The following is a 13,057-nucleotide window of genomic DNA, read 5'->3' as shown; positions in this document are numbered from 1 at the left end:
CTCGACTAAGAGGTTAGGTTAGCTGAAGTTTCGCAGAGAAGCCTACATCTACATACCAGCTACATTTGTTGTGAAGATTCTTAAATTTAACCAGTAAATACAAGGTAACCAAAAAGTTCTTGCCATTCGGGGCAGTGATAAACGAGAATACAGTGGACGGTACGTAATATCCATTACATTTTGAAGTAATATCCATCAGCATCCAACACATTTTGTCAATCTTCCTGCAATTGCACAATACCCTGCTGACAAAACTCGGCGGTCGTAGATGCAAATAAGTCTGAGTACGTTCCGCAGGTCTCTCATATGCGAAAGATCTCCTAAAGAGGTGGTTGTCGAGGGAATGAAACAGGTCGTAACTTGTTGGCGAAAGGTCCGATGAATATGATGCATTGCAGTGTCTCTCAGTCAAGCTTCTGAAGGGTGTTTGTCACATGTGGCTTGGCATTGTCGTGCAGGAAAGCACACCCTTGCGATTCGTCAATGCCAGCTCGTGCCGCATGCGCGGTGCACCCTTTGTAACTGCTGAGAGTAGAGGTCAGGAGTGCAGGTCTGAGCTGGCGGAAGATGATCACAATGCACTACTTGCCGACAATTGCACAATACAGAAATCAGAACCTTTCGTGGATGCAGAGGTGGTCTTGAGATGTGAGGAACAGGGTCACATGGTGACAACCAATCTCTGGTACCCTTCGGAGTATCAGAGGACCTATTTTTCGTCAGCAATGAGAAAGCGATCAAAGACAGGTGTGTTCAGGTGCCTAGTGAGCAAGGACAAACAGGTTGTCACTCGTTGTTCCTTGTTGGCTGCCAACAATGTGTGAGTACCTATTTTCTTAACTTGTATGATTTCCCTATCCCATGCAAGTGCATCTAACTGTTTCGGTAGTAACATGGAACATATCTGCAAGTTTATCACAAGTTATACCACTGTAATTGATAGCTGCTTGTCATCCAACACATGTGGTCGTCCACTGGAAGTTCATCCGGAAGCCTCTCATGTCTCAAATAGAATTTCTGGAACCAATACCTTGGGGTGTGTCCGTTCAAGGCATACTCCCCAAATGCCTGGCATATGCGGCAACTGACAGGCCCTTTCGGTCATATAACAAACACGCGAACAAGGTGCTTCGATATCTCCATTTCTTTTCGATACTGGACCAGTTATGACTGCTGTTTCGCGCAACGTTTCTGGGTTACTAAGGCTCAATGATCAAAGTAACTCCCGATCGCTTGGCAGTCACGTGCGTCATTTCTTTTCCTCTCTGTGAGCAAATGATTTAATGGAACATTAAAAACGGCCAGAACTTTTTTGGTTACCTTGTAATTCAAGAAGTTAAAAGAAATATTACTGGGGTGTTTTACAGGTCATCTCGATAGACTGGTTTGTTTCGAGTCTACACTTTCAGCAAACGAAACACGAGGAACAGATCTGCGACTAGATGATGTTGAAATGTTTAGGGCATTTTATGCAGAACAGCGTTAATACTCACTGTCCTCAAGGAAGCTAAGTATTGTTAAAGGGAGTCTACTCTAATTGCCGCACATGGCGGAACCACGATTCCCGGAATAAAATAGATGCTATGTTCCACTAGTATCTAATCTCTCTCTTGTTCATATCACGTAAATTTAAAATATTCCAGTATTTAAAATATAGTACAATATTGTGTTCGGAAACAATTTTGAAAAAAAAAATGGATACGATAATCTAATATGTACTAAGAAGAAGAACTATTAAAATGTTTTTTTGAGAAAACAACCTTGCCTAAGGGACAAGAGAGACTTCTTAATGTATTAGAAACATAATTAAAGTGTGATAAACACGAAGGATATAAGGAGGATACAGGCTGGCAAGAGGGAGGACGGAAGCAGCCAAAGAAGAGAGGAGAACTCAGTGATGTGGGTGAGAGGACACCTTATATTCATGTAAGACTTTTTCCTATTTGTAAATCTTAGTTTTAAAAAAACCTGAGCTAAGTAAGGTCTCTTGTGTAAAATATTTTGTGATTACAAAATTTACGTTATTTCAATGTAATTTTTTTTTTTTTTTTTTTTTCATTTCTCAATAATCTCTCTCAGTGTAAATAAAATTTGCTAACTTAAGTGATCCTTCCGGTTCTTTTACTTACTTCCATAGAGAAGAGATAAGAACCAACAAATTTGAATTGACAGAGGCGGATACTCATCACTACTGATACAAACAATATTCAGTTATTTAGGTTTTAAAGATACTACATTACGACTGAAACACAAAGAGGTTAACTAATATCTTAATTTATTTTCAGGGATGGCAAACTGCACAATAAATTGGTTTTACGCAAGGAAACTTGCAATTCAAATCGGAAACAATGAACAATAAATACATACTGCTCTATATAGCCAATCACTAAATACTTCAACTGAAACCAAATATCCTATAATCGTTCAGATACCCTACTTACAACGTTACGAAGTTGTCCATACACTTTTGATGGTGGACTACCAAGGATCAGATTACAAATCGCTCTCCTAGCTAACTGGATGTTCTGGAAAGAACCTAATATATGAATTTTTGTATCTGCAAGAACGATTCGTGTTTTAGTTACATTTTCAATTGTGAATTTAGTTCGGCCACCTTTCCCTGCCAGGCGTCCTATTGCACGTGATACATGATCCCCTTTCAAAGGTCGCACGTCTTGGATTTGGAACGATTCAATAAAAAGATCATCCAGTCGAAGGAGTGCTAGTGCATCTTCAACTTCAAATCCATACACGAAAGCCTTAACAAAATCCGCTCCTTTTTGAAGATTACTGATATCTGAAGTTTCTTTGCACGTACGAAGCTCTACATTTCTTGTCTTTAGGTTAAATCTTATTTGCAACTGAAGATGTTCCACAACAGGTTCAAAGATTTTCATCCAATTTTCCTTCAAAGGCGTGTAACGATGTGCTGGTACAGCAATCTTCCGCATCTCTGAGTTATCGTATTCTCGTTTCCCTTTTTTTGACGGAATCAACGTCTTTTTTCTTCCTTCAATTCCATTCACAGTCTCTTTCTTATCTGTCTGTTCAGTGACAGCACGGCGTTTCACTGCCTTCTTCGAAGGAGCAGGAACAAAGTCGTTATTAGTGTGATCTTGTAGTGGAGTAATACTAGCCATTGTTCAGTTTCCTTCAAAGATTATAAAAAGAAGTTAAAAATAAAGCGTTGATTTATTCCTATTTCTTTTGATTTACTTCTACCTGCAATGAAAAACAGACACTATATCAGTGAAGTGTTGAAACACTAAATGAAGATAAGGTAGACAAACTGTACCACTGCACGTACTTAATAAATCCCAGCAGTGTACACGCCAAAATTACTCATACTTCCTTTGTTTCTTCTACTATATGCATTTTAATACAAGATAAAACATTGATTTCGTTCTCGCACTGATGTTCAGTTGCACCAACCGAGGATTAATCGGTGAATAGGAATAAAATTAGAATTAATCATCGAACTGAGGAAAATGTGTTGCACCAACACTAATCTGAAGAGTATTTCAACAAATCATCAGATTAAGATAAATAATCGAAAACGGGAGATTAATACGCGATTAACGTTTTGTAGGAAATCACAGCTGTGAGTTTGTTGTCACTGTAGCTATTTCAATCACTGCTAAAGCAAGAAAGAATGATATTTGTATTAATAATTAACCACAATGAAATGATTAAAGTGCCAAATTTGCACTACTTTATTAATACTAATTTTATTAATTAGTTCATATATTTACTGTAGTTTGTGAATTGAGGAAATTAGGTTTAGGTGGCCACTTAGTATAGATGGATACAGTAGTTTAATTTGTGTTACATTAAAGTGATTACCTTTGTGAGATTCTACCCTACTATATGTCACTCTCCTCAGTTTAATTATATTTCATGATATACACGGATAAATTTGTTCAATTAACAGACCTATTGACATTTTAAATCTCTATAATTTTGCTTCATTGTAGTTGAATATGCAATATATTAAATACTACAGGGTTAAGCGTGAAAATATATAAATAATCCGGAGCAGTAAATTGGAACAGTTAACTGTGTATGGCATGAACTAGAATTGCTCCTGTCTTTGAATTAAATTTGTTGGTACATTCTACAAATCTTTTCCCAGATTCTAGAATAAAAGCTATTGCTTGCTGGTGTACTGTTAATCGAAACAGAAAACTGAATGTTATCGTGCTTTCAACAAGGAGTAAGCAGTAACTTCTTTTAAACCTCCATATGTAATTACCTCATGTGTATAGCTAACATTAAAAATAATGGGCGCTGAATTACTGTACGGATCCACGTATTTGTAAACTTTCCAGAACAAATTTCTATTAAGATTAATAGACCAGTGGGTAAATAATCTAAATATGTTGTGTTTCTACCTATGCAATGCATATATATGTAGAAATAAATTAACGAAATTTTAACTTGTTAAACAGAGATTCGTCCATAACGTAGCCATTAATTACAGTTTAAGAACTAAAATGAAATATCTGAAGTCAGTGTACTAATTCATGACGAGCAACCATACAAGTGTCCAAGAGTTAACGAATTCACATATTTGTGAAATTTACGTTAGTAATGTATTATGTTACTTTGTAACACAAATGTGCAAGGAATGGGAACATATCGGAATATTACACATATCATCATTAGTACCGTACAAATACATAATTCAACACGTAATGTAAGTTTCTTATCCTATATATAGTGTTTTTGCTATCCCTGTTTTGTGTATACCCACCGTCGCTGACGCACCTGATCCCTTCGGATGCACTTCTCCCTGCCCCTCGGGTCCCGCTGTACTCCTCCTCCGACTCGGTTGGATAGACTAGTATTCGTACTTTTTAGTGCTCACCAAGCACAGTTGGTTAATGTCTTTGCTTAATATTTCTTATCTTGTACGTACACTGAAAGTCCACATCCCAAAAATGATTGTTTAAGATACAGAGAGACTGTTCACAGACAAAGAAGTATACATGCAATGAATATATGGGTGTGGATCGATACAATAAATCTGCATAACAAAATATAGTCAAATTTACAGTTGATAACATTATGCAAAGCTAGCAGTGAATTACTAAAATAAACTTTTTTCATTTAATTACAAGGGCCACATTTACGTAAATCAGTGCTACTTGCTGAAGTAGAGCAAAACAAACTGGCGATACAAACGTAAACTTCACCAACATTTGCGTTTTAAAACAGTTTACGAACCAGGATCACAGATTTCTTATTGCGTAACTGTTACGTACAGTATCGTGGTGTGACACGGTCATGCGATGAGCTAACGTAATCTTAACCTAACCTACTGTACCCTACATTTGAAAATAATGGCTGAACATTGAATGTAAAGTGTGCTAACGTAACGTAATTTACTCTACCCTACCTTATATCTGAAAATGATAACTAAACATTGAGTTAACGTAACCTAGCCTAATCTACCCGACCTTAAATTTCAGTACAAAGTCCGAACATTACATATAAGAAAAGACAGCATTTGTGTGAAATTTAGTTTGTAGCCAAACATGATGTAAGAAAAGGAGGTTGCTGCTTTTTGCTTGTAAGGTCGATAAGGTGTGATCATCAGTTAAAACAGGATTACTTTTTTGCTTCAATATTTGAACACCAGATACAATACATTAGTCATAAAATTAAACTAATCGTCCATAATAATACATCATATCAGAAATGCAGCTTCCATTTTAGTATTTGATATGGCTTTTTTTCTTTCAATAATACATTTGTGTTTGTCGACCAGCATTAGGTCATATTCGCCTTCTCGAGGATTGAATTTCTTCGTTCGTTTTCTTTCCATATCTAGTAACTAAGAGTTACCACATGCTACGCGAATTAGTTTTCAGTTGTTGAACGTTTTAGCCATCAAATATACGAAACTACATGTCATGTCGTAAACGTCAGTTTTATGCATCTTCCGATTATTCGTGGGTAAGTAAATCCTCTCACAAAATGTTGGTGCAACGGTGTAAGATTCTTATCCAAAGATGAAAATAATAAGCGGATTATCTTATCAGATATTAATCCTCCATGATTGGTGCAACTGAACATGACATTTATTTACTTTTACATATATACATAAAGAATGAGTCAGAAAAAACCTGGCCACTTTCCTCCCTCCATATTTTCTAGTATATAAGATGAACATTGGCAGCACTGTGCATAAGCAAGGGCAGACTGTCGATCTTACGAATAGATTGTCAGTTGTGAAGTGTGCATACTGTGGTAAAGAACGATGAGTCAGTTAGAAAAACGAAAACTAATTGTGAACAAATACCTCGAAAATCCAGGTATGTCCTTAAATAAATTAAGCAAACTCGTAAAATACCCTCGGTCTACTGTGCAAAATGTAATTAAAAAGTACGCACAAGATTTAACTGTTGAAAGAAAACCTGGCTCAGGTAGAAAATCGGGGACTAGCCAACTGAAGCTGGAGAAAAGGGTTACTGCATTGCTGCGTCAAAATCCTTATTTATCGGAAAGAGCAGTTGCTGGTGTGGTCAAAGCGTCCCAATCTACAGTGCACAGATTTAAGCAAGGAAAAGTTTACGATCTTTCAAAGTCCAAAAGGTACCTAACCGAGACGAAAAGCAAAAAGTGACGGCAAAATCCAGAGCAAGAAAACTCTATGATCAGTACCTTACTCAATATGGATGTTGCATTATGGACGACGAAACCTATTGTGTCGCTGATTTCAGTCAAATTCCCGGAAAGGAGTAGTACGTGGCACTGAAGAGGGGAGATTTGCAGGATAAATTTAAACAACGGAAGGCATCCAAATATCCCAAACAATATTTGATTTGGCAAGCTATTTGTTCATGCGGTAAAAAAAGCAAAGCGTTCATCACAACAGGGACAATTAACAGCGAAATTTATACGAAGGAGTGTTTACAAAAACGCTTGTATCCATTTGTGATGTCATACAGTAACTCTGTTTTCTTTTGGCCAGATCTTGCTACCTCTCACTACTCTAAAGCAGCCACTGATTGTTATAAAGAAAAGGGTATCGTCGCAGTTCGAAGAGAGGCAAATTCACCAAATTGCCCTGAACTTAGGCCAATTGAAAAATATTGGGCCCACATTAAAAGAACATTGAAAACATCAAAAGGGAAGGCGGCTGACTTGAAAACTTTTCGTCGCAAGTGGACTGCAGCTGCCAATCAAATAAAAGAAGATGTGCGAACTCTTATGAAGCGGATTAAGTGTAATGTACGAGCATTTTTCCATAATTAGTTCTTTATAATATATTTTGTGTGTTTATTTTTTTAAACTTTATAGTCAACTAAAATATGCAAACGACCTTTCTTCTTTTCATTTCTTTACCTACTTTTTTGGTCAAAGTTACTGGCCAAGTTTTTTCTGACTCATTCTTTATGATAAAGTTAACACTAAATAGCGATAAATGCTACAGAAATAAATTTATTTCATGAAAACACTAATTCTATATTATTGAATATCGTTTAAAAAAGGAAAACAATAGTTCAAGAAGTTCTCTCTGTCGTCCAATCTTCCAGTGTTTTCAAACTCTTTATCCCCTTTCCGAACCAAGAAAAAAAGTTGCTCTGGCATTAAAAAAAGCTGGTGTGAATCAGGTTTGTTGTCCCAAAACGAAAAAAAAAAAAAAAAAAAAATGAAGCATGATTCCCAAACCAAAATTGTTTATTTCATACACTACAGGATACATACATGAATTAAAATTCCTTCAAGCAGACAGCATATGGGCCTTCTTTTCCTGCCACGCGCAGCAGCTTCTTGAAGTTGGCAAAAAGACGTTTTCCGTGTTTTGCAGCTACCTGCTTCGAAATAAGGGTCCAACTTTGCTTAAATTGCGTTATGTTCTCGCAAAGAAGCTTTTTAGCTACCATTTCTCTCTTCACTATAGCCCAGAACCGTCCAATTGGTCCTTGCTCCTGTTCGCAATGGTGCCACCTCAAAGTTTGGGACAATAAACCTGAATCACTCCAGCATGTATCTATATACAATTAAGGTAAGGTTACTACCTAGGTATTCGTTTGTACGTTCAAATTGTTTTGAATTAGAATCTGTATGAGAATTACAATCCTATCATTTAGTAATTAAAAACAAGTACAGTACACATCACACTATATAAATTACGGTAATTATAATATGTACTGATTATCTGATTGTGCTATTCTGTAACTGGTACAATCTTGGTCACAAAAACCCAGATGGCCTTTCACAGTTTCACAGTCTAAATTGAGCCTAGACGGGAATGGTAAACATGCGGCCTTCTGCATATGTTTGAAAAATGCTAAATTATATTAGGAATATGAACTATGAGAAATATATTTCTGAGAGTAAATGAATTATAACATTTTCTGACTTTACCTTTTTAATGTGTTATAATTTTATATATCTAAATGTAAATTGTTGCTGTAACTGTTACTAATAACTGTAAAATAATTATGAAAAAAGTAGGTCTATTTAAAACTATAATTCGCAACCTTCTTGGAAAATTAACATTGTCAACGTGGCCCTTAAAACAAAACAACGCTCCTCACCCCTGACCTAATCTCTCCCGAAATCTAAGACGGAAATTTCGGCAAGGTGCCGCTGGAGACAGGGCAAGGGTCGCCATTTTGTAAAGTATTTCCGCCCGTTTAGTGTGGATCCAGCAGTGGACATGTGAAGTTCGGGTTGCTTCTGATCTGATCATAATACAGTGTTAACATGAGTTGTGAAGTGAGGTCGGTCATACGATTTTTATTGCGAAAAACGCTACAGCGCTTGACATTCATCGACAATTACGTTAAATTTATGGTAAAGTTGTAATGAGTGAGGTGTTGGTCCGTCATGATTAAAGATGGCCGCACAAACGTTCACGATGAAGACCAAAGTGGGATACCGAGCATTGTGACGGATGAACTGGTCACAAAAATAAATAACAAGATTCGTGAAAATCGCCGTTTAACAATAAAAGGGCTCTATTTTAAAGTTTCGCAAATTTACGCTGCTTATTGCATAGAGTTGGACCGAAAAGATAAGACTACAAGTTTTGTGTAAAAAGGATCCCGAAAACTTTGACAGAGGAACACAAAACTCAGTGCATAAAAGTCGCCTTGGAAATTCGTTGAAGTCTATAATGAAGGAAGCGATTCCTTTATTAATCGTATCGTTACTGAAGACCGAGACTTGAGTTAAGCACGTTCATTGTGAAACGAAAGGAAAGAATAAAGTTCGAGAGTGGGGGACACACCACTAGTTCACAAAAAACTGCTTGCAAATCAAGTATTTAATAAACAAAAATATTGTGTTTTGGGATAGGGAAGGTATACTGCTAGTCAACTTCTATGGACGTGGTGCAACAATTACGCTGAACAATACTGTGAAACATTACAGAAAGTTGCGAAGAGCAATTTAAAACATACACCGACACAAACTGCGTGCAGTAATCCTGTTGTTTCATGACAGCGTTCGCCTGCACTCGAACTTTTACAGCCTTTCATTGACAGATTTTCGACCATCTGCCATATAGCCCAGACCTCGCACCAAGTGACTACCACTTATTTCCCTACAAGAAGACCTAGCTAGCAACGCAGAGATTTGATGACGACACAGACCTTCAGGTTGGCGTGGAGGAATGGTTAAGGCCACAAGGTCGTAACCTTCTATGACAAGGGGCTTTGTAAACTTGTTCATCATTATGATAATGCCTAAACTTGTACGGCGATTACGTTGCGAAGTAGTGTCTTTCCTCAAAATGAACAAATAAAAAAACATCTACTTTCACTTTCCTTTCATTCCAAAACGTGAGAAACCGGTTTACTGGGCAATAGTTAATCCAGGCTGTAAAGGCGTCAGGATCACTAACGGTAAAAGGTGAAAACTGGCACATGTGCCGCTAGTTAACGCAAGCTTGTAAAGGGCGCAAGGTCACCAAGATAGTGATGAACCCCCCATTTTTCCTACAAGAATTCACCGTCGTACTTGAAAATTTTTATGGTAAATTTTACAATAGTTTTATCGATATACGTATTTAAATTTTCAATGAATTATCTTATATAGAAAGTAGTTCCATAAATATGAACTTTGAGGATTTTTTTCTATTTCCAATATTCATTTAATTTCTCAGGGATTATTTTAGTTACCTATTAATGCATGTTATTTTCATATATTAGTACTATTTAATTACATGTTTCCTTTGTCATTGATTAATCCAGATATTCCTGAAAGATCTCAGAAATATATATACATATTTTTTTTCGGGGGGGGACACTATGTACATTATTCAGTGTCAAGTGTAATTTACGATAACGTTATACAGTCAAGGGTTACGACTTAACGGTGTAAGTCTCATATATGGAACGCTAAGAAAATGCACAGCCCAAATTGTAAAATCCTTAAATTATGTTAGTTAATATTAGCCTAGGTTTGCAAAAAAATTGAAACATGAGATTGAGTACTGTTCTCGTTTTTTACGCTATTAAACTATTTTTTAACAGATAGTGAAAATACTTCTATTATATTCTGAAAAAGAAATTATATATGTACTAAAATATGGGTTTGTAACAAGTTTTCATCTTTTCTTTTGTGGGTGATATAATATAAAACATTAAAATATGCAGTTTAACTTCACATTTTCAACATTTTGTAGAGTAGGGGTCAGCACACGGACTCCAATATTTTGCAAAGTTGGGAAAGTAACTGCACGAGATCGGGCAATCGGGAAAACACTACAAATGTTTATCAGCATTGTCAATCAACTGAGAGCAAGGTGTCCGGTAGCCGTTCAGGTTTCAGTTGCAGAGGTCAAAAACAGTCTAAAGTACATCGTCTTACGAATTTGAAATTTCTGTCTAGCTTTGCTTAAGCCAGACGGGCACACACGCAAGTATTTAGGCTCATTGGGTGGCTAAAGTGAATAACAGGGTGGTTACAAAAATTACAGGAAAGAATTCCCTAACTTTTCCCAATTCCCCAGAACATTTTCGTAGAAACTCTTCCTCCCACCGATTACCACTCCTTCCGCTAGAACGAGAGGTGCGACGTGCGGTTGAGGATTTGTTAGCATCGGAGACTCCAGGTTTCTTTCGCCATTAATTTGATCAAATTCCGGATTGAACAGATGGTCAAAGGAGAGGATTGAACTCACTCTTGAGAAGCTGGATCAAATGCAAATAAACCCTATCTCGATATCTCTTACCACTGTATTCTACGAAAATCAGCATATAAACGGAAGAAGTAATGAATTTCAATCATTTCTGGTTTCGGTAGTGTTGCGAGTTGTGACAGTATGTACTCTTGATACCCTAAATCGATTGCAGAAAATCGCTTTTCGCCATGTACTCCCATTTTTGTTCTATGGTAATACATGTTCAAACCGAAAATCGTTAATTTGAACCATTTCCGGTTTGAATAGGGGGTTAACGGAGAAAACTAAACCTACTTCTGATTCGCTGAATCAATTATAAAAAACTTCTTCTCGATATTTGCCTTTGTTCTATAAAATCAGTATTGAAACCGGAAAAGTAAATTTGAATCTCTCGTTTTTGGTACAGTGTTCGAGATAACGTTGCCTTGAAACGCTGAATCGTTTTAAAAAAAACTGACATTAGATTCCATGCATTTCGCCACGGAATCGAATAATTTTCTCATAGATGGAAAAAGTATATGGATGCAGAGACACACTACTTTGGGTAAGCAAATATTGTAGTTCCATCACTCCCCTCCCAAAGTGAAGTATACCAGCATTTCAATCGCTCCAACCCAATATAGTATACATACCAGGGCGCAGATAAAAAAAAATACTACATAATCACACTTACCAGGAGCGTCATTTCAGATTTTGCTTGGGGGGGAGGCAAAACCCCTTGATATGAATAAAATTTCGCGTATTTCACTGATTTACTACTAATTTATTGATAAAATCTATAGAAATCTCAAACTCAGGGGGGGGGGGCAATTGCTCCTCCCTGCCACCCCTAAATGACGCCCCTGACACTTACCAGAATATTCTACTGATGATCATTTAATACATTTATTATGATTCACTCTCCGAAGATTTGAATTTGCCGTTATAGTATGGAAGATATTGCAGAACAACTTTCCAGTCAGTGAAATAAAGCGTTCCAGCTGTACCTGCTAAACCAAATGTGAATGCTGTAGGTATCCTGCAAAACAATAATAAACAAAATAAAACAACATAATTATAATGTGCCAGATAAACTTTTGTTCTGATTTCGTATCACACACGAACATGAAACAGTATTTAAAATCAATGTATCATTTTTGTCCTCTACGTAATATGTTAAAAATAAACACTACCTTTATAATTCGACTATCAACGTTATAAATACATATAAATAATATAAAAATATCAATAAATGGGAGATACAACAGATCTTGGTCTTGTAGACGTTATCTATTGATATGAATTGAACAAAATTCAAAGAATGAAGAGTATAAAAGCTCAATTAATTATAAAGAACACTGAGATAATTATTAACGCTATTTATGTTGAGACAATTAATTATAAAGAACACTGAGATAATTGTTAACGCTATTTATAGTGAGAAAACTAAAGAAAGTTGAGTGAATTTTAGTTAAAAACAATGATGATAATTGATTAACTATCTTTACCTGTAGTACGAATTGAAAAAGAATGGAAAGCAAAAAAGGAAAACGAAATAGTACCATTAAATGAAAAAAAAGTAACGATATAAAAAACAATTATCTTCGATTCACGGTTCGTATGTAATTGTCTTTGGAATGAATCAAGAATTTGAATCTCCATTTCAGAGCTATCTCGTGATTGTGTGGATAGTGTACACGCTTTTGGAGTAGGACACCCGGATTCGATTACAGTGGGACTTCATGTGGTTCGGATCTCACGTTAAACTATAGGTCCACGTCTCATATAGCCTTACTGCTAAACGGGACGCTAAACTCAAATCCTACGCAATTTCCATTTGGTCGATGTGCCACATTTTGGAAGACCCTATATATCATTTTAGTATATTTAATTTAACAAGTAGGTCAAAAACTTAATATCAAAAGTTAGGACGAGAAA

The 13,057-nt window shown here is 36.3% G+C and overlaps 1 protein-coding gene across 1 annotated transcript; it reads right to left on the bottom strand.

Moving 5' to 3' along the window:
• Nucleotides 1–2,258: 2,258 nt before the first annotated feature.
• l(1)G0004 (RNA-binding protein pno1) lies at nt 2,259–12,132 on the bottom strand. Its single transcript, XM_081748574.1, has 2 exons — nt 11,994–12,132; nt 2,259–3,222 (listed from the first exon to the last, which is right to left on the bottom strand). The coding sequence occupies exon 2, from the start codon at nt 3,138–3,140 to the stop codon at nt 2,415–2,417; it is 726 nt and encodes a 241-aa protein (XP_081604700.1). The 5' UTR covers nt 3,141–3,222; nt 11,994–12,132; the 3' UTR covers nt 2,259–2,414.
• Nucleotides 12,133–13,057: the final 925 nt, after the last annotated feature.

Source organism: Thermobia domestica, chromosome 2, assembly GCF_964235325.1.
Source record: "Thermobia domestica chromosome 2, izTheDome1.hap1.1, whole genome shotgun sequence".
NCBI classification, from domain to species: domain Eukaryota; kingdom Metazoa; phylum Arthropoda; class Insecta; order Zygentoma; family Lepismatidae; genus Thermobia; species Thermobia domestica.
This window is presented reverse-complemented; position numbering and strand designations above follow the sequence as displayed.